Source organism: Boleophthalmus pectinirostris, unplaced genomic scaffold (genome assembly GCF_026225935.1).
Source record: "Boleophthalmus pectinirostris isolate CB_2022bp ecotype Guang Dong unplaced genomic scaffold, ASM2622593v1 HiC_scaffold_8, whole genome shotgun sequence".
Taxonomy (NCBI): domain Eukaryota; kingdom Metazoa; phylum Chordata; class Actinopteri; order Gobiiformes; family Gobiidae; genus Boleophthalmus; species Boleophthalmus pectinirostris.
In genome coordinates this window covers 10,003,579-10,024,186 of record NW_026571515.1, presented here as the reverse complement: position 1 = coordinate 10,024,186, position 20,608 = coordinate 10,003,579, and the positions used below count along the sequence as shown (strand labels likewise).

The 20,608-nt window shown below is 40.2% G+C and overlaps 1 protein-coding gene across 1 annotated transcript in view; it reads right to left on the bottom strand.

Moving 5' to 3' along the window:
- si:ch211-156j16.1 (uncharacterized protein LOC564557 homolog) overlaps positions 1–20,296 on the bottom strand; it is an 85,400-nt gene extending 65,104 nt beyond the window's left edge. Inside the window, exon 1 of the mRNA XM_020923318.2 lies at positions 19,919–20,296. Within this exon, the coding sequence (XP_020778977.2) occupies positions 19,919–19,982 (64 nt within the window). The 5' untranslated portion in view covers positions 19,983–20,296. The remainder of the gene's footprint in view (positions 1–19,918) is intronic.
- Between the last annotated feature and the right edge of the window lie 312 nt (positions 20,297–20,608).

Genomic DNA, 20,608 nt, shown 5'->3' with positions numbered 1-20,608 from the left:
TTTAGTCCTGGTTTAGTCTTGCTTTAGACCTGGTTTAGACCTGGTTTAGATCTGGTTTAGTCCTGGTTTAGTCCTGGTTTAGTCTTGCTTTAGACCTGGTTTAGACCTGGTTTAGACCTGGTTTAGATCTGGTTTAGGCCTGGTTTAGTCCTGGTTTAGTCTTGCTTTAGTCCTGATTTAGTCTTGGTTATTCCTGGTTTAGTCCTGGTTTAGACCTGGTTTAGTCCTGGTTTAGACCTGGTTTAGATCTGGTTTAGTCCTGGTTTAGTCCTGGTTTAGTCTTGCTTTAGACCTGATTTAGACCTGGTTTAGTCCTGGTTTAGACCTGTTTTAGACCTGGTTTAGTCCTGGTTTAGTCCTGGTTTAGTCTTGCTTTAGACCTGGTTTAGACCTGGTTTAGATCTGGTTTAGTCCTGGTTTAGTCTTGCTTTAGTCCTGATTTAGTCCTGGTTTAGACCTGGTTTAGACCTGGTTTAGATCTGGTTTAGTCCTGGTTTAGTTCTGGTTTAGTCTTGCTTTAGTCCTGATTTAGACCTGGTTTAGACCTGGTTTAGACCTGGTTTAGCCCTGCTTTAGACTTGGTTTAGACCTGGTTTAGTCCTGGTTTAGACCTGGTTTAGACCTGGTTTTAGTCCTGGTTTAGACCTGGTTTAGTCCTGGTTTAGACCTGGTTTAGTCCTGGTTTAGTCCTGGTTTAGACCTGGTTTAGACTGGTTTAGTCCTGGTTTAGACTGGTTTAGTCCTGGTTAGTCCTGGTTTAGACCTGGTTTAGTCCTGGTTTAGACCTGGTTTAGACCTGGTTTAGTCCTGGTTTAGACCTGGTTTAGTCCTGGTTTAGAACCTGGTTTAGTCCTGGTTTAGACCTGGTTTAGACCTGGTTTAGCCCTGGTTTAGTGGTTTAGTTTAGAACCTGGTTTAGACCTGGTTTAGTCTGGTTTAGTCCTGGTTTAGACTTGTTTAGACCTGGTTTAGACCTGGTTTTAGTCCTGGTTTAGACCTGGTTTAGTCCTGGTTTAGACCTGGTTTAGTCCTGGTTTAGACCTGGTTTAGACCTGGTTTAGCCTGGTTTAGACCTGGTTTAGACCTGGTTTAGACCTGGTTTATAGACCTGGTTTAGTTTTTAGACCTGGTTTAGACTTGGTTTAGACCTGGTTTAGACCTGGTTTAGTCCTGATTTAGACCTGGTTTAGACCTGGTTTAGCCCTGGTTTAGTCCTGGTTTAGTCCTGGTTTAGTCCTGGTTTAGTCCTGGTTTAGTCCTGGTTTAGTCCTGGTTAAGTCCTGGTTTAGTCCTGGTTTAATCCTGGTTTAGTCCTGGTTTAGAAAAAATTAAAACACTGTGTTGAAATTGCATTTTTCTTAACGTTTCAGGTTGTTCATAATAATATAATATTTTGTAAAGAAAGACTTCATCAGTTAACAAAGATTTCTGTCATCGATTTGCGTTTCTCTGCACAAATATTTGAACTTATTATATTTTTGGGGTTTACATGCCATGAGTTTTCAGATCCGGCCCCTCTGGGATCAAAGTCGGTTGGATACGGATTCTGACTGTGAGCGGGGTCGCCTCTCCGCAGATCTGACCTGTAACTTGGTCTAGATCGGTCTCCATCGAGATAAAACGGTTTAATTCCTAAATACTGCGAAACATTCCAGGCAAAACAGTAAAAATCTGACGCACCCTCCACCGGAAAAGTAAAAAAAAAAAAAAAAAAAAAACGGCCTTAAACTCACTCGTGTTCTTTTCGCTGACGGAAACTTCAGCGATGACCGAGCATTTTTGGAGCATGTGTCTCATATTTGGAACGTTAGAAGAACTTTCCTCTGCGGGACGGAAGGGACGGGAACAGGAACGGAGAAGGAGGGATGGAGGAGTCGGAGGAGAAGTCGGAGGAGAGTTCGGGAGGAGAGTTCGGGAGGCGTCACGGGGCCCGGAGACGCAGACGCAGCTCATTATACAGACTGCAAATGGGGAACAGGAGGTGAAGCGCCGTTTTACAAGACACATGGGCTTTGTGAAGTTCGAGAGGAAACGCAAACCAAGTATATTTAACTCTGAGCGACCAGAACAGCGCCGTCGTGTTGTTGACGACAAATACTGACAAATACAGACAAATACTGACAAATACTGACAAATACTGACAAATACTGACAAATACAGACAAATACTGACAAATACAGACAAATACTTAGACAAATACTGACAAATACTGACAAATACTGACAAATACAACAAATACTGACAAATACAGACAAATACTGACAAATACTGACAAATACTGACAAATACAGACAAATACTGACAAATACTGACAAATACAGATACTGACAAATACTGACAAATACTGACAAATACTGACAAATACTGACAAATACTGACAAATACTGACAGACAAATACAGACAAATACAGACAAATACAGACAAATACTGACAAATACTGACAAATACTGACAAATACTGACAAATACTGACAAATACTGACAAATACTGACAAATACTGACAAATACTGACAAACACGAGCTCAGTTTGTCCAGGTCGAACTATAAAACCACATGTAACTGAAAAAAATTTTTGTGACGTTAGACGGGAAACGGAACCTAAGTGAACTAGGACTAAATCAAGACTGAAACCGGACTGAAACAGGACTAAATCAGGACTAAACAAGGACTAAACCAAGATTAAAACCGGGACTAAACTAAGACTAAACAGGGGCTAAAACCAGGACTAAATCAGGACTGAAACCGGACTGAAACAGGACTAAACCGGGACTAAATCAGGACTAAACCAGGACTAAATCAGGACTAAACCAAGACTAAACCAAGACTAAAACTGGGACTAAACTAAGACTAAACAGGGGCTAAAACCAGGACTAAATCAGGACTGAAACCGGACTGAAACAGGACTAAACCGGGACTAAATCAGGACTAAACCAGGACTAAATCAGGACTAAACCAAGACTAAACCAAGACTAAAACTGGGACTAAACTAAGACTAAACAGGGGCTAAAACCAGGACTAAATCAGGACTGAAACCGGACTGAAACAGGACTAAATCAGGATTAAATCAAGACTAAACAAGGATTAATTCAGGACTAAACCAGGACTAAACCAGGACTAAACCAAGTCTAAACAGGGGCTAAAACCAGGACTAAATCAGGACTGAAACCGGACTGAAACAGGACTAAACCGGGACTAAATCAAGACTAAACCAGGACTAAACCAAGACTAAACAGGGGCTAAAACTAAGACTAAATCAGGACTGAAACTGGACTGAAACAGGACTAAACTGGGACTAAATCAAGACTAAACCAGGACTAAACTGGGACTAAATCAAGACTAAACCAGGACTAAACCAGGACTAAACCAGAACTAAACCAGGACTAAACCAAGACTAAAACCGGGACTAAACCAGGACTAAATCAGGACTGAACCTGGACTGAAAAAGGACTGAAACAGGACTAAACTGGGACTAAATCAAGACTAAACAGGGACTAAACCAAGACAAAATTAGGACTTAACCAACTCTAACTCAGGACTAAAGCAGAATACAAATCTAAACCAGAACTAAACCAGGACTTAACTTGCACTTTATCAACTCTAAACCAGGACAAAAGCAGAACCACGTAAACCTTTGTGATATTTAACTCTGAGCGACCAGAACAGCGCCGTCGTGTTGTTGACGACAAACACGGGCTCAGTTTGTCCAGGTCGAGCTATAAAACCACATGTAATTGAGAAAATGCAAAGTAGTAGAGCTGTTTAATGTCATAATGTGGAACATTCCGGGCAGAGCAATGACATCTCCATAGAAACGAACCGAAAATTTACATAGTGCATCTTTAAAAAATACAGAAAATCCAGGTTTTGTGAAGTTAGACGGGAAACGCAACTTAGTGAACTAGGACTAAATCAGGACTGAAACCGGACTGAAACAGGACTAAACCGGGACTAAACCAAGACTAAACCAGGACTAAACCAAGACTAAAACCGGGACTAAACCAAGACTAAACCAAGACTAAAACCGGGACTAAACCAAGACTAAACAGGGGCTAAAACCAGGACTAAATCAGGACTGAAACTGGACTGAAACAGGACTAAACCGGGACTAAATCAGGACTAAACCAGGACTAAACCAAGACTAAAACCGGGACTAAACCAAGACTAAACAGGGGCTAAAACCAGGACTAAATCAGGACTGAAACTGGACTGAAACAGGACTAAACCGGGACTAAACCAAGACAAGACTAAACCAGGACTAAACCAAGACTAAAACCGGGACTAAACCAAGACTAAACAGGGGCTAAAACCAGGACTAAATCAGGACTGAAACTGGACTAAACAGGGGCTAAACAAGGGCAAAACTAGGACTACACCAAGACTAAACCAGGACTAAATCAAGACTAAACAGGGGCTAAACCAGGCCTAAACCAAAACTAAATCAAGACTAAACCAGGAGTAAAACCGGGACTAAATCAAGACTAAACTAGGGCTAAACCAAGACTAAACTAAGACTAAACCAAGACTAAACCAGGACTAAACCAAGACTAAACCAGGACTAAACCAAGACTAAACCAAGACTAAACCAGGACTAAACCAAGACTAAACCAGGAGTAAAACTGGGACTAAATCAAGACTAAACTAGGGCTAAACCAGGACTAAACCAAGACTAAACCAGGACTAAACCAATAACTAAACCAGGAGAAAACTGGACTAAACAAGACTAAACAGGGCTAAACAAGACTAAACTAAGACTAAACCAAGACTAAACCAGGACTAAACCAAGACTAAACCAGGACTAAAACCAAGACTAAACCAAGACTAAAAAACCAGGACTAACCAAAGACTAAACAGGACTGGCTAAATCAAGACTAAACTAGGGCTAAACCAGGACTAAACCAAGACTAAACCAAGACTAAACCAGGACTAAACCAACACTAAACCAGGAGTAAAACCGGGACTAAATCAAGACTAAACTAGGGCTAAACCAGGTCTAAACCAGGACTGAAACAGGACTAAACAAGGAGTAACTCAAAACTAATCAGGGGCTAAACCAGGCCTAAACCAGGTCTAGACCAAGACTAAACAGGGGGTAAACCAGAACTAAACCAGGACTAAACCAAAACTAAACCAGGCCTAAACCAGGTCTAGACCAAGACTAAACAGGGGGTAAACCAGAACTAAACCAGGACTAAACCAAAACTAAACCAGGACTAAACCAAGACTAAACAAGGAGTAAAACCGGGACTAAATCAAGACTAAACTAGGGCTAAACCAGGTCTAAACCAGGACTGAAACAGGACTAAACCAGGGCTAAATCAAGATTAAACCAGGTCTAAACCAGGACGAAACAGGGGCTAAACCAAGACAAAAAGTTGGACTAAACCAACTCTAAACCAGGACAAAAGCAGAACCACGTAAACCGGGACTAAAACCAGGACTAAACTTAAAACCACGTCTAAATAATCAACATAACCTATCAAAAAAACACAACTCCGGGTCTGTTTTTGAGGAGGTAAAAACATTATAACACGTCTTAAATCTCACAAGAGTCAATTTTTACGTAATATAGGACCTTTAAAAGTTTCCATGTAGTTACGGGCGCTATTAAAAACCAGAAAAGAAAGTCTATCTACCCTGAAGGTTACCTAATACCACAATAATTCTCTCAGCTCCTGTAACAGATCGTCTTTCAGCGTTTTATGAGCTCACAAAGTCTCCAGCGAAATCCTGAATCTAATTAGTCAACGTTTGAAAACTCTCGGCCAATAGGAGCACGGCGGGGGCGGGGCTAAGGGCTGGGACTGGGCAGACTGGCAGCTCACTGACCAATCGGAAGTCAAGAAAGAAACTAATTCATAATAGAGGTTTATAAGCCAGATGCCCTTCCTGTTTTTACTCTCTCTGTTGATACAAATGTGGGACTATTTTTGTTACACTTTGTCCAAATTGGAATTGGAATAAATTTAGTTAAAGTTAGAAGTTAAAATGATTAAAAAAAACGGGTTTACTTTTTAAGACTCACTTGTTTTTAACACAGAAAAGAATAATTTTTATATATTTTTTAATCCTTGCGGTTGTTTTGTAATTATTTATGCAAACTTTTATTTAATTTTTTCCCAATTTAGCAATTTTCATAAACAAAAAATGCTAAAAACTAGAAAGAAATCAAAAAAGCCTCCCATGCTCCACCTCAAGACGTGTTATAAAGTTTTTACCTCCTCAAAAACAGACTCAGAGTTGTGTTTTGTTGATAAATTATGTAGATTATTATTTGGACGTGGTTTTAAGTTTAGTCTGGTTTTAGTCCCGGTTTACATGGTTCTGCTTTTGTCCTGGTTTACAGTTGGTTTAGTTCAACTTTAGGACTGGTTTAGTCTTGAATTAGTCCAAGTTAAGTCCTGGTTTAGTCCTGGTTTACCTGGTTTAGATGTGTATTCTAGTTTAGTCCTGGTTTAGAGTTGGTTCAGTTCTAATTTTGTCTTGGTTCAGTCCCTTTTAGCCTTGGTTTAGTCCTGGTTTAGTCCTGGTTTAGTTTTGGTTTAGTCCTGGTTTAGTCCTGGTTGAGACTTGGTTTAGTCTGGTCGAGACTTGGTTTAGTCTTGGTTTAGTTTGGTTTTAGTCTTGGTTTAGTCCTGGTTGAGTCTTGGTTTAGTCCAGGTTGAGTCTTGGTTTTGTCTTGGTTTAGTCGTGGTTTGGTCCTTGTTCAGTACTGGTTTAGTCCTCTGGTTCAGTCCTGGTTCAGTCCTGGTTCAGTCCTGGTTTAGGTCTGGTTTAGTCTGGTTTAGTCCTGGTTCAGTCCTGGTTTAGTCCTGGTTTAGTCCTGGTTTAGTCCTGGTTGAGTCTTGGTTTAGTCCTGGTTTAGTCTGGTTTAGGTCTGGTTTAGTCTGGTTTACCTGGTTTAGATGTGTATTCTAGTTTAGTCCTGGTTTAGAGTTGGTTCAGTTCTAATTTTGTCTTGGTTCAGTCCCTTTTAGTCTTGGTTTAGTCCTGGTTTAGTCCTGGTTGAGACTTAGTTTAGTCCTGGTCGAGACTTGGTTTAGTCTTGGTTTAGTCTTGGTTTAGTCCTGGTTTAGTCCTGGTTGAGACTTGGTTTAGTCATGGTTTAGTCTTGGTTTAGTCCAGGTTTAGTCTTGGTTTAGTCCTGGTTGAGTCTTGGTTTAGTCCTGGTTGAGACTTAGTTTAGTCCTGGTTGAGACTTGGTTTAGTCCTGGTTGAGACTTAGTTTAGTCCTGGTTCAGTCCTGGTTTAGTCCTGGTTTAGGTCTGATTTAGTCCTGGTTTAGTCCTGGTTTAGTCCTGGTTCAGTCCTGGTTCAGGTCTGATTTAGTCCTGGTTCAGTCCTGGTTTAGTCCTGGTTTAGGTCTGATTTAGTCCTGGTTCAGTCCTGGTTTAGTCCTGGTTCAGGTCTGATTTAGTCCTGGTTCAGTCCTGGTTTTAGTCCTGGTTTAGTCCTGGTTCAGTCCTGGTTCAGTCCTGGTTCAGTCCTGATTTAGCCCTTGTTTAGTCTTGCTTTAGTCCAGGTTTAGTCCAGATTTTGTCCTGGTTTAGTCCTGGTTTAGCCAGATTATTAAAAAAATAATGAATAATTAAATAAATAAATAAAAACACTGGAAAAACAAACATGAATCGTCACTCAAATCCAATTTGGTCCAAATAATAAAAAGTCTCTCTATTTTTCCTTCAGTATAAAAATTTAAAAACACAATTATAGACTTTTTAAAACTCATATATCTATTAAAAAAATAAATAAATAAATAAAAACTGATCAGGAGAACCAAGCAGACGGAAAAAAGTTTGCACATAAAATATTGTCAGCAACAGAAAAAAAAGATAAACATGAAATAAATAAATAAAATAATAATAATAATAAAATAAAAGCAGTGAGACGACGTGATGAGCGTTTTAGATTTATATTTATATAAGAACATGTTACAGTGGACAGTAAATGTAAACATTGAGCGGATGTGAAAGAGTTTACAGAACGGAAATACCCGAAAACCTCCAGAGATACGAGCGCAGAGCAGAGAGAACAGCAAGGCTCAAAGGCTCAACGGCACAACGGCAGTAAACACACACACACACACGCACACACACACACACACACACACACGCACACGCGCACGGCGAGTCGACCGCACGCCAACGCTAATCGAATGTTTAGCCCCGGCGTCACATGTTATCGTCTCGGCGCTAATGGAGCGACCGGGCTAATGTGTAAAGAGACTCGTTTAAAAATAGAGACGGACCCTTTCTGCTCAACACGCTCAGAGAGAGAGAGAAGAGAGAGGGAGAGAAGAGGAGAGAAGAGAGGGAGGAGAGGGAGAGAGAGAGGGAGAGAAGAGAAGAGAGGAGAAGAGAAGAGAAGAGAGAGAGAGAGAGAGAGAGAGAGAAGAGAAGAGAAGAGAGAGAGAGAGAGAGGGAAGAGAAGAGAGGAGAAGAGAAGAGAGAGAGGGAGAAGAGAAGAGAAGAGAGAGAGAGAGAAGGAGAAGAGAGAGAGAGAGAAGAAGAAGAGAAGAGAGAGAGAGAGAGAGAGGGAGAGAGAAGAGAAGAGAGAGAGAGAGAGAGAGAGAGAGAGAAGAGAAGAGAGAGAGAGAGAGGAGAAGAGAAGAGAGAGAGAGAGAGAGAGAGAGAGAGAGAGAGAGAGAAGAGAGAGAAGAGAGAAGAGAGAGAAGAGAAGAGAGAGAGAGAGAGGGAGGGAGAGAGAGGGAGGAGAAGAGAAGAGAGAAGAGAGAAGAGAAGAGGAGAGAGGGAAGAGAGAGAGAGGAGAAGAGAAGAGAAGAGAGAGAGAGAGAGGAGGAGAGAGGAGAGGGAAGAGAGAGAGAGAGAGAGAAGAAGAGAAGAGAAGAGAGGAAGAGAGAGAGGGAGAAGAGAGAGAAGAGAGAGAGAGGAGGAGAAGAGAAGAGAAGAGAGAAGAGAAGAGAGAGAGGAGAGAAGAGAGAGAAGAGAGAGAGAGAGAGAGAGAGAGAGAGAAGAGAGAGAGAAGAGAAGAGAGAGAGAGAGAGAGAGAGAGAGAGAGAAGAGAGAGAGAAGAGAAGAGAAGAGAGAGAGAGAGAGAGGAGAAGAGAGAGAGGGAGAGAGAGAAGAGAAGAGAGAGAGGGAGGAGAAGAGAGAAGAGAAGAGAGAGAGAGAGAGAGAGAGGGGAGGAGAAGAGAAGAGAGAGAGGGAGGAGAAGAGAAGAGAGAGAGAAGAGAAGAGAAGAGAGGGAGAGGAGGAGAGAGAAGAGAGAGAGGAGAAGAGAAGAGAAGAGAGAGAGAGAGAGGAGAAGAGAAGAGAGAGAGAGGGAGAAGAGAGAAGAGAGAGAGAGAGGAGAAGAGAAGAGAAGAGAAGAGAGAGAGAGAGAGAGAGAGAGAGGAGAGAGAGAGGAGGAGAGAGAGGGAAGGGAGGAGAAGAGAAGAGAGGGAAGAGAGAGAGGGAAGAGAGGAGAGGGAGGAGAAGAGAGGGAGGAGAGAGAGGGAAGAGAGGAGAGGGAGGAGAGGAGGAGAAGAGAGGGAGGAGAAAGAGAAGAGAGAGGGAGAGATGGAGAGAGAAGAGAGGGAAGAGAGAGGGAGGAGAAAGAGAGGGAGAGAGCAAGAAGAGAGGGAGGAGAGAGGGAGAAGAGAGGGAGAGAGAGAGAAGAGAGGGAGAAGAGAGGGAGGAGAGAGAGAGAGGGAGGGAGGAGAAAGAGGGAGAGCAGGTGAGAGGGAGAATGAAAAAAGGTAGAAGAGAGAGAAGAGAGAGAGGGAGAGATAGAGGGAGGGAGGAGAGGGTGGAAGAGAGAAGAGAGAGAGGAAGGAGAAAGAGAGGGAGAGCAGATGAGAGGGAGAATGAAAGATAAGGGAGAGAGAGGGAGAGAAAATGAGAGAAAAGAGAGAAGGAGGGGGGCTAAGAGGGGAGAGAGAGAAAGGAGAGGAAAGAAAGAAGGGAGGGGCAAGAGATAGAGGAGAGAGAGGGAGGAGCAAGAGAGTGAAAGAAAGAGGAGAGTGAGAGAAAATGAGAGAGAGAGAGAAAGAGAGAGAGAGGAGCAAGGAGAGAGTGAGAGCAGATGAGAGAGGGAGAAAGAGAGATAAGGGAGAGAGAGAGAAAATGAGAGAAGACAGAGAGGGGAGAGAGGAAGGAAGAGAGAGAGAGAGAGGAGGGAGAGGTGAGAGAGAGAGGAGAGAGAGAGGGGGAAGAGAGAGCAAGAGAGAGAGAGAGGAAAGGGGGAGAGAAGAGAAATACAGAAAGAAACAAAGATGAGATTTAGAGAAAATGAGAGACAGAGAGAGAGAAAAGGAGAGATAGAGGAGAGAGAGAGAAGAGAGAAAGTGAGAGAAAAAGAGGAGAGAGAGAAAATGAGAGAGAGTGAAAAGAGGAAGGAGACAGAGAAGGAGAGAGAGGAGAGGGGGAAAGGGCATGAGATAAGGGAGCGAGAGAGAGCAAGGGAAGAGAGATAGGGAGAGAGAGAAGAGGAGGGAGGGCCAAGAGATAGAGGAGAGAGAGGGGGGAAGAGAGAGAGAGAGAGAAAAAAACATGAGAGTGTGAGAGAAAGAAAGAAGAGGAGAGAAAGAGGAGAGAGAGAGAAAATGAGAGCGAGAAGACCAAGGAGAGAGAGAGATAGAGAGAGGGAGGGAGTGAGGGAGAAAGAGAGAGAGGAGAGAGAAAAGGAGAAACAGGGAGAGAGAAGGGAGAAGGGGAATGAGATAGAGGAAAGAGAGAGAGGGAAGACAGAAGAGAGGAGGGAGACAGAGATAGAGAGAGGAGAGGGGAGGAGAAAGAGATGGCAAGTTACAAGAGAGAGAGAAAGAAAGAAGAGAGGAGAAAGAGAGGAGAGAGAGAGAGAGAGGGGACTGAGGGTTTTAATATCCCACCAAACATGGGTAAATGCCAAGGGGGCGGAGCCTGATCCTGACACATGTGGCGGGCAGAGGGGCAGAGGGCGGAGGGGCAGAGGGGCGGAGAGAGGGAGCGGGCGGAGGTAGAGACGGAGAGAGAGAGAGAGAGGAAGAGGGGGAGCGGGCCGGTGGGACGGGCGCCTCCGAAAGAGACACTTAAAAATAGACAGTCTGCTTATTATTAAACTTAAAGTGCAGCAGACGAGAGGAGCTGGACCCGGCCCCGCCCCCTGCCCCACTCCCCTGACCACCACACACCACGGAAAACCACGGAACACCACGGAAAACCACGGAAAACTGTGGGAAAACTACGGAAAACTGTGTATTTATAGACACGAGACAGATAACGATGGAATAAAATGTGACAGCAGGACAAAAACAGGACAATACGACAATTTCAAACTCGATACTCAAAACTGATTCTGATATCACAACGAAAATAAAAACTCTCTTTATTTAAACACCAGAATGTGATTTTCAACTTTAAATCTGAGTATTTTGTTTTATTTTCCCACGTGGTTTCACATCTGTACGATGAGACCAGTTTTAATATCGATTATTTTACGATTTTTGATATTTTTGACAACAATAAAAAAATATAAACTAAAAATATAAATATAAACTAAAAATAAACAAAAAAAAAACCTAAAAATATAAACAAAAATAAATAAATAAACTAAAAAATATAAACAAAAAATATAAACTAAAAAATATAAATAAAAAAAACTAAAAAATAAACTAAAAATATAAAAAAAAAAAATATAAATATAAAAAAACTAAAAAAAATAAACTAAAAATATAAAATAAACTAAAAATATAAACAAAAAAAACTAAAAATATAAACTAAAAATATAAATAAAAACTAAAAAAACTAAAAATATAAACTAAAAATATAAATAAACTAAAAAAAAAAAAAAACTAAAAATATAAACTAAAAATATAAATATAAACTAAAATAAACTAAAAAAAAATAAAATAAAAATATAAAAAATATAAATATAAACTAAAAATAAACAAAAAACTAAAAATATAAACTAAAAATATAAATATAAACTAAAAATAAACAAAAAAAAACTAAAAATATAAATAAAAAAAATATAAATAAACTAAAAAGAAAACTGTGTATTTATAGACACGAGACAGATAAGGATGGAATAAAATGTGATAGCAGGACAAAAACAGAACAATACGACAATTTCAAACTCGATTTATACTCAAAACTGATTCTGATACGACCATAATAATAAAAAGTCTTTATTTAAACACTAGAATGTGAATTTTCAACTTTAAATCTGAATATTTTGTTTTATTTTCCCTCGTGGTTTCATATCTGTACGATGAGACTAGTTTTAATATCGATTATTTTACGATTTTCGATATTTTTGACAACAATAAAAAGCTTTATGTTGAAAACAAACGCAAACTAACTTAACTTAAAACATTAAAAAGTAATATATTACAATTACGTATTAGTTTTATAGCTTTTCAACATTTAATAAAAGTGTGTTCATAAATTTAAAGAAAATATTGTAAACTAAAAATATAAACTAAAAATATAAACTAAAAATATAAATAAACTAAAAAAAACTAAAAATATAAACTAAAAATATAAATATAAACTAAAAATAAACTAAAAATATAAACTAAAAATATAAATATAAACTAAAAATAAACAAAAAAAACTAAAAATATAAACTAAAAATATAAATAAAAAAAAAAAACTAAAAATATAACTAAAAATATAATAAACTAAAAAAAAAAAACCTAAAAATATAAAACTAAAAATATAAATAAAAAAAAAAACTAAAAATATAAAAAAATATAAATACTAAAAAAAAATAAAAAAATAAACTAAAAATAAAATAAAAACTAAAAAAAACAAAAAAAACTAAAAATATAAACTAAAAATATAAACTAAAAAAAACTAAAAAAATATAAACTAAAAATATAAAATATAAAACTAAAAATAAACTAAAAAATATAAACTAAAAATATAAATACACTAAAAATAAACAAAAAAAAAAAAAACTAAAAATTTACTTAGTTTTTTTAGTTTTCTGGTAGAGGTCAAATGTTTTTCCTCCATGAAGACGTCATTGCTTTGTCTGGAATGTTTCACAGTATGGCTTTAAACCTTTCTATCTTCATGGAAACCAAACCAGACCAAGTTACAGGTCAGATCTGTGGAGAGGCGACCTCGCTCACAGTCACAATCTGAGTTTTTCTGAGTATTTTTGAGCTTTAAAATCAGCTGTAATTGAGTAAATGTAAAAGTAGAGATGTTTCATGTCACACTGTGGGACATAAGAAGCAGAGCAATGACGTCTCCATGGAAACCAGAAGGTGATGGATCCCCAACCCGAAATGTTACACAGTGCATCTTTAAGATATGTGCTGTAGATCGTCGTTTTACATTTTTGTTGATTAAAAACTGTAACGATGATTTAAAAATGTTTTAGTGAAACAAACTGTTCAAGAACGACAGTTTTTCACAGAGAGAGGAAGAGAGAGAGAAGAGAAAGAGGGGAAAGAGGAAGAGAGAGGGCGAGAAGAAAGAGGGGGACAAGAGAGAGATGGAAAGAGAGGGAGAGAGACAGAATGAGGAGAAAAAGAGAGAGAGAGAAAGAGAGGAGGGAGACAGAGAGAGAGATGGACAGAGAGGGAGAGAGAAAGAGAGAGGAGAGAGAGACGGGAAGACAGACAGAGAGAGAGAGAGAGGGGGAGAGATGGAAGGAAGAGAGGGAGAGACAGAAAAAAAAGAGAGGAGAGAGACGGAAGGAGGAGAAATACAGAGAGAGGGAGAGAAAGAAAGACAGAGGAGGGAGAGAGGGGAAGACAGAGAGAGAGAGAGAGAGAGAGAGAGATATGAAAAGAGAGGGAGAGACAGAGAGAGAGAGAAAAAAGAGAGAGGAGAGAGAAGAAAAGAAGGAAGGAGGAGAAATAGAGAGAGGGAGAAAGAAAGAGAGAGAAGAGAGATGGAGAGAGAGAAAAAAGTGAGAGGAGAGAGAAGGAAAGAAGGAAGGAGGAGAAATAGAGAGAGAGGGAGAGAGAAAGAAGAGAGAGAGAGAGAGGAAGACAAAGAGAGGGGGAGAGAAGGAAGACGGAGACAGAGAGAGAGGAGAGAGATGGAACGAGGAGAAATGATAGAGAGAGACGGAGAGAAAGAAAGAGAGAGGGGAGAGAGAGAGAAGAGAACACAGAGAGAGAGACAGATGGAGAGAAGGAGAAAAAAGAGGAGAGAGATGATGGAAAGAGGAGAAATAGAGAGAGAGGGGCAGAGAAAGGAGGGAGAGAGAGAGAGTGAGGGATGAAAAGAGAGGGAGAGAGACGTAAAGAGGAGAAATAGAGAGAGAGAGAGAGGAGTAAGCCAAAGAGAGGGAGAGAGAAGGAAGACAGAGAGAGAGAGAAAAGAGAGAAAGGGAGGGGAGAGAGAAGAGAGAGTTAGAGATAAAGAGGAGAAAGACGGAAAGAAGAGGAAGAGAGAGAGAAAGAGAGATAGAGGGAGATAGTACAAATGGCTCCAGCGACTTCCTGTTCACGACGACTGACATTTTAACTTTTTCAGTGGGCGGAGACAGGGGGTAGGTGAAAACAGACATTTTACGGCACTCAAGATAATACAGAACGACTCAAACACGCAATGTAAATGTAAATAAAATATATAAAAGTATATTAAAAAAAAATTAAGGAAGAAAAAAAATGTAAAGAAAAAATAAATTAAAAGAAGAAAAAATAAATAAATAAATAAAAAAAAAAAAAATAAAAAAATAAAATAAAATAAATTAAAAGAAGAAAAAAAAAAAAGAAAGAAAAAAAATAAATAAAAAGAAAAAAAAATGAATTAAAAAAACAAAATAAATTAAAAGAAGAAAAAAAATAAAAGAAGAAAAAAAGAAATAAAAGAAAAAATTAAAAGACGAAAAAACTAAAAGAAAACATGTGGGGGAAAAAAAGAAAAAAAAAGAAGAAATAAGGGTGTTTCTTTGTTGCGAGGATGTAAGGTTTGCACAATAGCCGTAGTGTCACGACCACAATCGTACCAGGGAGGAAGGAGTGAACAGATTGGAGAAAGATTGTAAACAGACGGAGAAAGCCAAGAGAAAATCCAATTATTTACAAGGAGAGAAACCTGAGACACCGACGGCAACTTGTGAAGTACACGTCTGTGGGTTTGGTAGTTTAATCTCTCTCTCTCTCTCTTCTTTGTCTACTTTTCATCTCTGTCTCCCCCTCCTCTCTCCTCATATCTGCTTTTTTTTCTACCTCCTCTCTACCTCTCTTTCTCTCTCTCTCTCCCTTCCTCCTCTAGTTTTTCCTCCTCTCTCTTCCTTCTCTCTCTGCCTCCTTCTCTTCCTCCTCTCTTTTCGCAGTCTCTCTCTCCCTCTCTTCCTCCTCTTTCTGTCTCTTTGTCTCTCACTCTCTTTCCTCTCTCTGTCTGTCTCTCGATCTCCCTCTCCTCCTCCTCTCTCTCTCTTCTTCTCTCTGTCTCTCTCTCCCTCTCGTCTTCCTCTCTCTCTTCTGTCTCTCTTTTTCTCTCTTCTTCCTCATCTCTCTTTCTTCCCCTCTCTCTTCTCTCTGTCTTTCTCTCCCTCTTACATCTCTTTGTCTCCCTCTCTCTCTTTGTCTCCCCCTCTCTCTGTCTCTCTCTTTCTCTCTTCTTCCTCATCTCTCTTTCTCCTTCTCTCTCTCCTCTCTGTCTCTCTCTCCCACTTACTTCTCTTTCTGTCTCCCTCTGTCTCTTTGTCTCCCCCTCTCTCTCCTCTCTCTGTCTCTCTCCCTCTCTATCTCTCTCTTCCTTCCATCTCTCTCTCTCTCTCTTCCTACCATCTCTCTCTTCCCCTCTCTCTCTCTTCCTCCCATCTCTCTCTCTCTCTCTTCCTCTCCATCTCTCTCTCTCTCTCTCTATCACTCTCTCTTCCTGTCTCTCTATCTCCCTCTCTTCCTTCCATCTCTCTCTTCCCCTCTCTCTCTCTCTTCCTTCTATCTCTCTCTCTCTATCTCACTCTCTTCCTCTCTCTCTCTCCCTCTCTTTGTCTGTCTCTCTCTCTCTCTATCTCCCTCTCTTCCTCCCATCTCTCTCTCTTTCTCCCATCTCTCTCTCTTCCTTCTATCTCTCCCTTCCTCTGTCTCTCTCTTCCTCTTTCCCACTCTTCCTTCCTTCTCTCTCTCTTCCTTCTCTCCTTGCCTCTTTTACCATTTCTTTTCCTTCTCTTCTCCCCCTCTCTCTCTCTCTGTCTCCCCAATCCCTCTCTCTCTCCCTCTCTCTCCCTCTCTCCCTCTCTCTCTCCCTTCTCTCCCTCTCTCTTTCTCTCTCCCTCTCTCCCTCCCTCTCTCCTTCTCTCTCCCTCTCTCCCTTCTCTTCCCTCTCTCCCTCCTTCCCTCTCTCCCTCTCTCTTCTTCTCTCCTTCTCTCTCCCTCTCTCTCCCTCTCTCCTTCTCTCCTCTCTCTCTCTCTCTCCCTTCTCTCTTTCTTCTCTTCCCTCCCTCTCTCCCTCTCTCTCTTCTCTCCCTCTCTCCCTTCTCTCCCTCTCTCCCTTCTCTCTTTCTCTATCCCTCCCTCCCTCTCTCCCTCTCTCCCTCTCTTCTCCCCCTCTCTTTTCTCGTGCTCTGGTCTTTGGTCGCGCTCCAGAGGATATTCTGCTCTGCTCTTTTGTCCCGTGCCAAGAATCCTCGGCTGCAGTTGTGGAGTTGTGCCGTATTACATCACACTCTCTCTCTCTCTCTCCATCCCTCTCTCCTTCTCTCTATCTCTCCGTCTTCCCTCGCTCGTGCCGAGAATCACCAAAGTTTGGCCCGGGCGCAGACAGACTTGGACCGGCGACAGTGTAAAAATGAGATGATCGAGGAAACGTCTGCTGAAATCATCTCGTACAGTGGATCTGCGGGAGACTGAACGAGCGACGGGGTCAACAGGTTCCAGAGAAAAAAACTAAACAAAAACCACTTTATGAATTATTAAACGGGAAAATATACACGTCTGATCTACGGATGGGAATGAAATGTAAATAAAAAACGCACAAAATTATAACGCAAAACAAAAAAATGGCAAAGATACTGCAGAATGAGCATGTTTAAAAAAAAGTTCACAGACTTCAAGTGTTAAAATGGGCGTGTCTACGAACTGTAAAACTAAAATGTACATTAAAAACACAAAAATAAACAGAAACAGTTCATAATTTCAGATTCTCAACTCCATTTGGATCATCTCTACAAAAAGACGATTTTTAACGAAGAAATGTTTAAAGTCAAAATACGAGAAATATTTCATGATGTTAACTCAATTTTTTGTTTCTTTCAAATGTTTTAAAAAAGTTCACAGACTTCAGTGTAATAGTTTAAGTGTTAAAAACTATAAACCGGAGAAATCTTTTTAGAAACATCTATTAAAAACACATAAATAAAGAAAAACTGTTTATAATTTCAGATTCTCAACTCCATTTTGATCATCTCTGCTGCTGGTACGCAAAAATACCACAATTTTTAAGTCAAAAATGTTAAGTTAACTCAAAATAAAAGACGCATTTTGTGATTTTAACTCCTGTTTTTTCCTTTTTTTACGTCTAAAAAAGTTCACAGACTTCAGTGTAATAGTCTAAGTGTTAAAGAGGGCGTGTCTAAGAATGTACAACTATAAACCGGAGAAATCTTTTTAGAAACATCCATTAAAAACACATAAATAAAGAAAAACTGTTTATAATTTCAGATTCTCAGCTCCATTTTGATCATCTCTGCTGTTGGTATCCAAAACTATGCCCATTTTGAACTAAAAAAAGTGAAGTTAATTCAAAATACAAGACATATTTCATGATATTAACTCCTGTTTTTCCAGTTAAATATATGTTTAAAAAAAGTTCACAGACTTCAATGTAATAGTCTAAGTGTTAAAAAGGGCGTGTCTACAAACTGTACAACTGTAAACCGGAGAAATCTTTTTAGAAACTTACATTAAATTCACATAAATAAACATTAACAGTTTATAAATTCAGATTCTCAACTCCATTCTGATCATCTCTACTGCTGGTATGCAAAAAAAAAGCCCATTTTAAATTCAGAAATATTAAGTTAACCCAAAATACAAGACCTATTTTGTGATATTAACTCCAGTTTTCCTTTCTTGCTTAAGTTTTAAAAAAGTTCACAGACTTCAGTGTAACAGTTTAAGTGTTAAAAAGGGCGTGTCTATGTACTGTACAACTATAGACTGGAGAAATCTTTTTAGAAACGTACACAAAAAACACAGAAATAAACGATAATAGTTCATAATTTCATTTTGATCATCTCCCTGCTGCTGGTAAACAAAAAACTTGACCATTATGAACAAAGGAACGTTAAGTTAACTCAAAATACAAGACCTATTTCATGATATTAACTCCTGTTTCTGGATAAAGCCGGTTAAATATATGTTTAGAAAAAGTTCACAGATTTCAGTGTAACAGTCTAAGTGTTAAAATGGGCGTGTCTATGTACTGTACAACTGTAAACCGGAGAAATACTTTTATAAATGTACTCTAAAAACACATAAATAAACAAAAACTGTTTATAATTTCAGATTCTCAGCTCCATTTTGCTCATCTCTACTGCTGGCGCCCAAAAAAACCAAGCATTTTGAACTCAGAAATGTTAAGTTAACTCAAAATCCCAGACCCGTTTGGTGATATTAACTCGTGTTTTCCCTTTCTGGATAAAGCCGGTTAAATGTATTAATAGAATCATGTTGGTTGCAGTGCTTGGTTACATCAGTTTAAAAGAGAAGGTCATCGAGATTTACTGGAGTTCTGTGCTGGAGTTCACTATTTGGCAAGTAACAACCGGGTCGTAATAAAACATTAGAGGGTTCGGGGCTCGTGGTTTTAAGAATTACACTGAAAATGGAGCTGAATTTGAAGATTTGAAGCAGCAAAGTTTGGAAATTCGAAGTCGTTTTTGCTGAATTTGTAGCGCGTTTTCAGCGTTCTTGGGCGAATTAAAGGTGCGCTGTGTAACTTTTTGGTTGGAGGGGTCTGTCACCTGCTTGTTTCTATGGATACGCCATTGCTCTGTCTGAAATGTTCCACAGTATGACTTTAAACAGCTCTATTTCTTACTTTTATTCAATCACGGGTGGATTCGTAGCTGAAAAACACCTCAAAAAACTTTCATTCTGACTGGTGAGCGGGGTCGCCTCTCCACAGATCTGACCTGTAACTTGGTCTTGCTTTGGTTTCCATGCAGACAGAAAGGCTTAATGCCATACTGCGAAACATTCCAGACAAAGGAATAACATCTCCGCGGAGAAAAAAAAACGCTCGACGGAAAGTTACACGACGCACTTTTAAAATGAAAACTTCACAACAAAATTTTATAAACAAGTTAGAGCTGCACTGCGTGAGGGTCCGTTATCTCCTCGTCTCCATGGTGATGTTATCGCTTCGTCCAGAACGCTCCGAAGCATCCCACTGAACACCGGCGAGCCAAGTTACACACGTCAGATCTGCGGAGAGGCGATCCCCCCGCTCGTGTTTTTTTAAGAAATAAAAAACACCTGGATTTGAGGAAATGCGAGATTGATTCGTTTAAAGCTACTGTGGAACATTTCAGAGCAAGCAATAAAGTCAAGTGACAGATCCTAGACTAGAAAAGTTACAGAATGCACCTTTACGCTCGAGGTAAGTGCATTTGGAGACAGAATTTTGGCCACTTTTTAACACCTTTATCAAATCAGCATCTTAAACTCAAACTTGCACACGAATATTAAACACTTCAATGAAAAATTTTAATTCTAATCACGAAAAGCAACCATCAAAACTCAAACTTTTTCCCCCCCAAACACCTGGAACCTTCTTGACTTCTGCTTAAATCCGCGAACACGACTTAACCCTTTGAACGCCGGCGTGATGCGAGAAATAAAGCGGGATTAAAACAAACTAAATAAATAAAAGTTTGTAGGTTTCTGTGAGAAGAGCGGGGGCAGGAAGGGGGCTAGACAAAAGGGCGTGTATGAGCTGGTGGGCACATGGACGTGTGAGCGAGGCTCTAGTGGACACCGTGTACCGAGGCCAGCGCTGACAGCTTGATAAATGGATCACTCACTTGCAAACGTGACGGCGTAGAACGGGCCGGCCACAGCCAAGAAGATCAACAGCTGGAACTTCATCCTGTCTTCCGAATCTCTTCTCTTTCTCCAAGGATTAAAGAAACGTTCAAGAAGCAGGTCCCGTCCGGTAGAGATGTCTGATGGGATGTCCTTGAAAGGGGGAGTCTTGTAATAATAATACAAAAAAAAAAAACGGGAGAGAAAAAAGAGAGTGAGAGGAAAAGTTTGCGGAGAGATCGTTTTTGGACGAGAGCTGGTAGAGGCACAGCTGAAGTGAGCGCGAGGGGAGCGAAGGAGGGTTTGGTTGGGCTCTGGTGGGATGAGAAGCAACAGGCAGGTTCCTGGAGGGGAGGAGGGAGAGAAGGAGGGAAGGAGGGAGGGAGAGGGAGGGAGAGGGAGGGGAGGGTCCCGGGCCTGGCACAAGGGTTGGACTGAACACCCTGTAACGTGTATGGAAGATGAAGGGGAGGTGTGTGAGAACATAGAAAGTGTAGAGCGTTAAAGGGATAGAGGGAGGAGAAGAGGAAGGAGAGACGGAGGAGAGGAGGAAGAGGGGAAAGATAAAACGCATAGGGAAGGAGTAGAGGGAGGAGGAGGAGAGGAAAAAGGAGAGGAGGTGTGAAGGGAGAGAGGAAGAGGAGAGACAGAATAAAGTAGAGAAAGAGAGAGGAAGGGGAAGAGGAGGA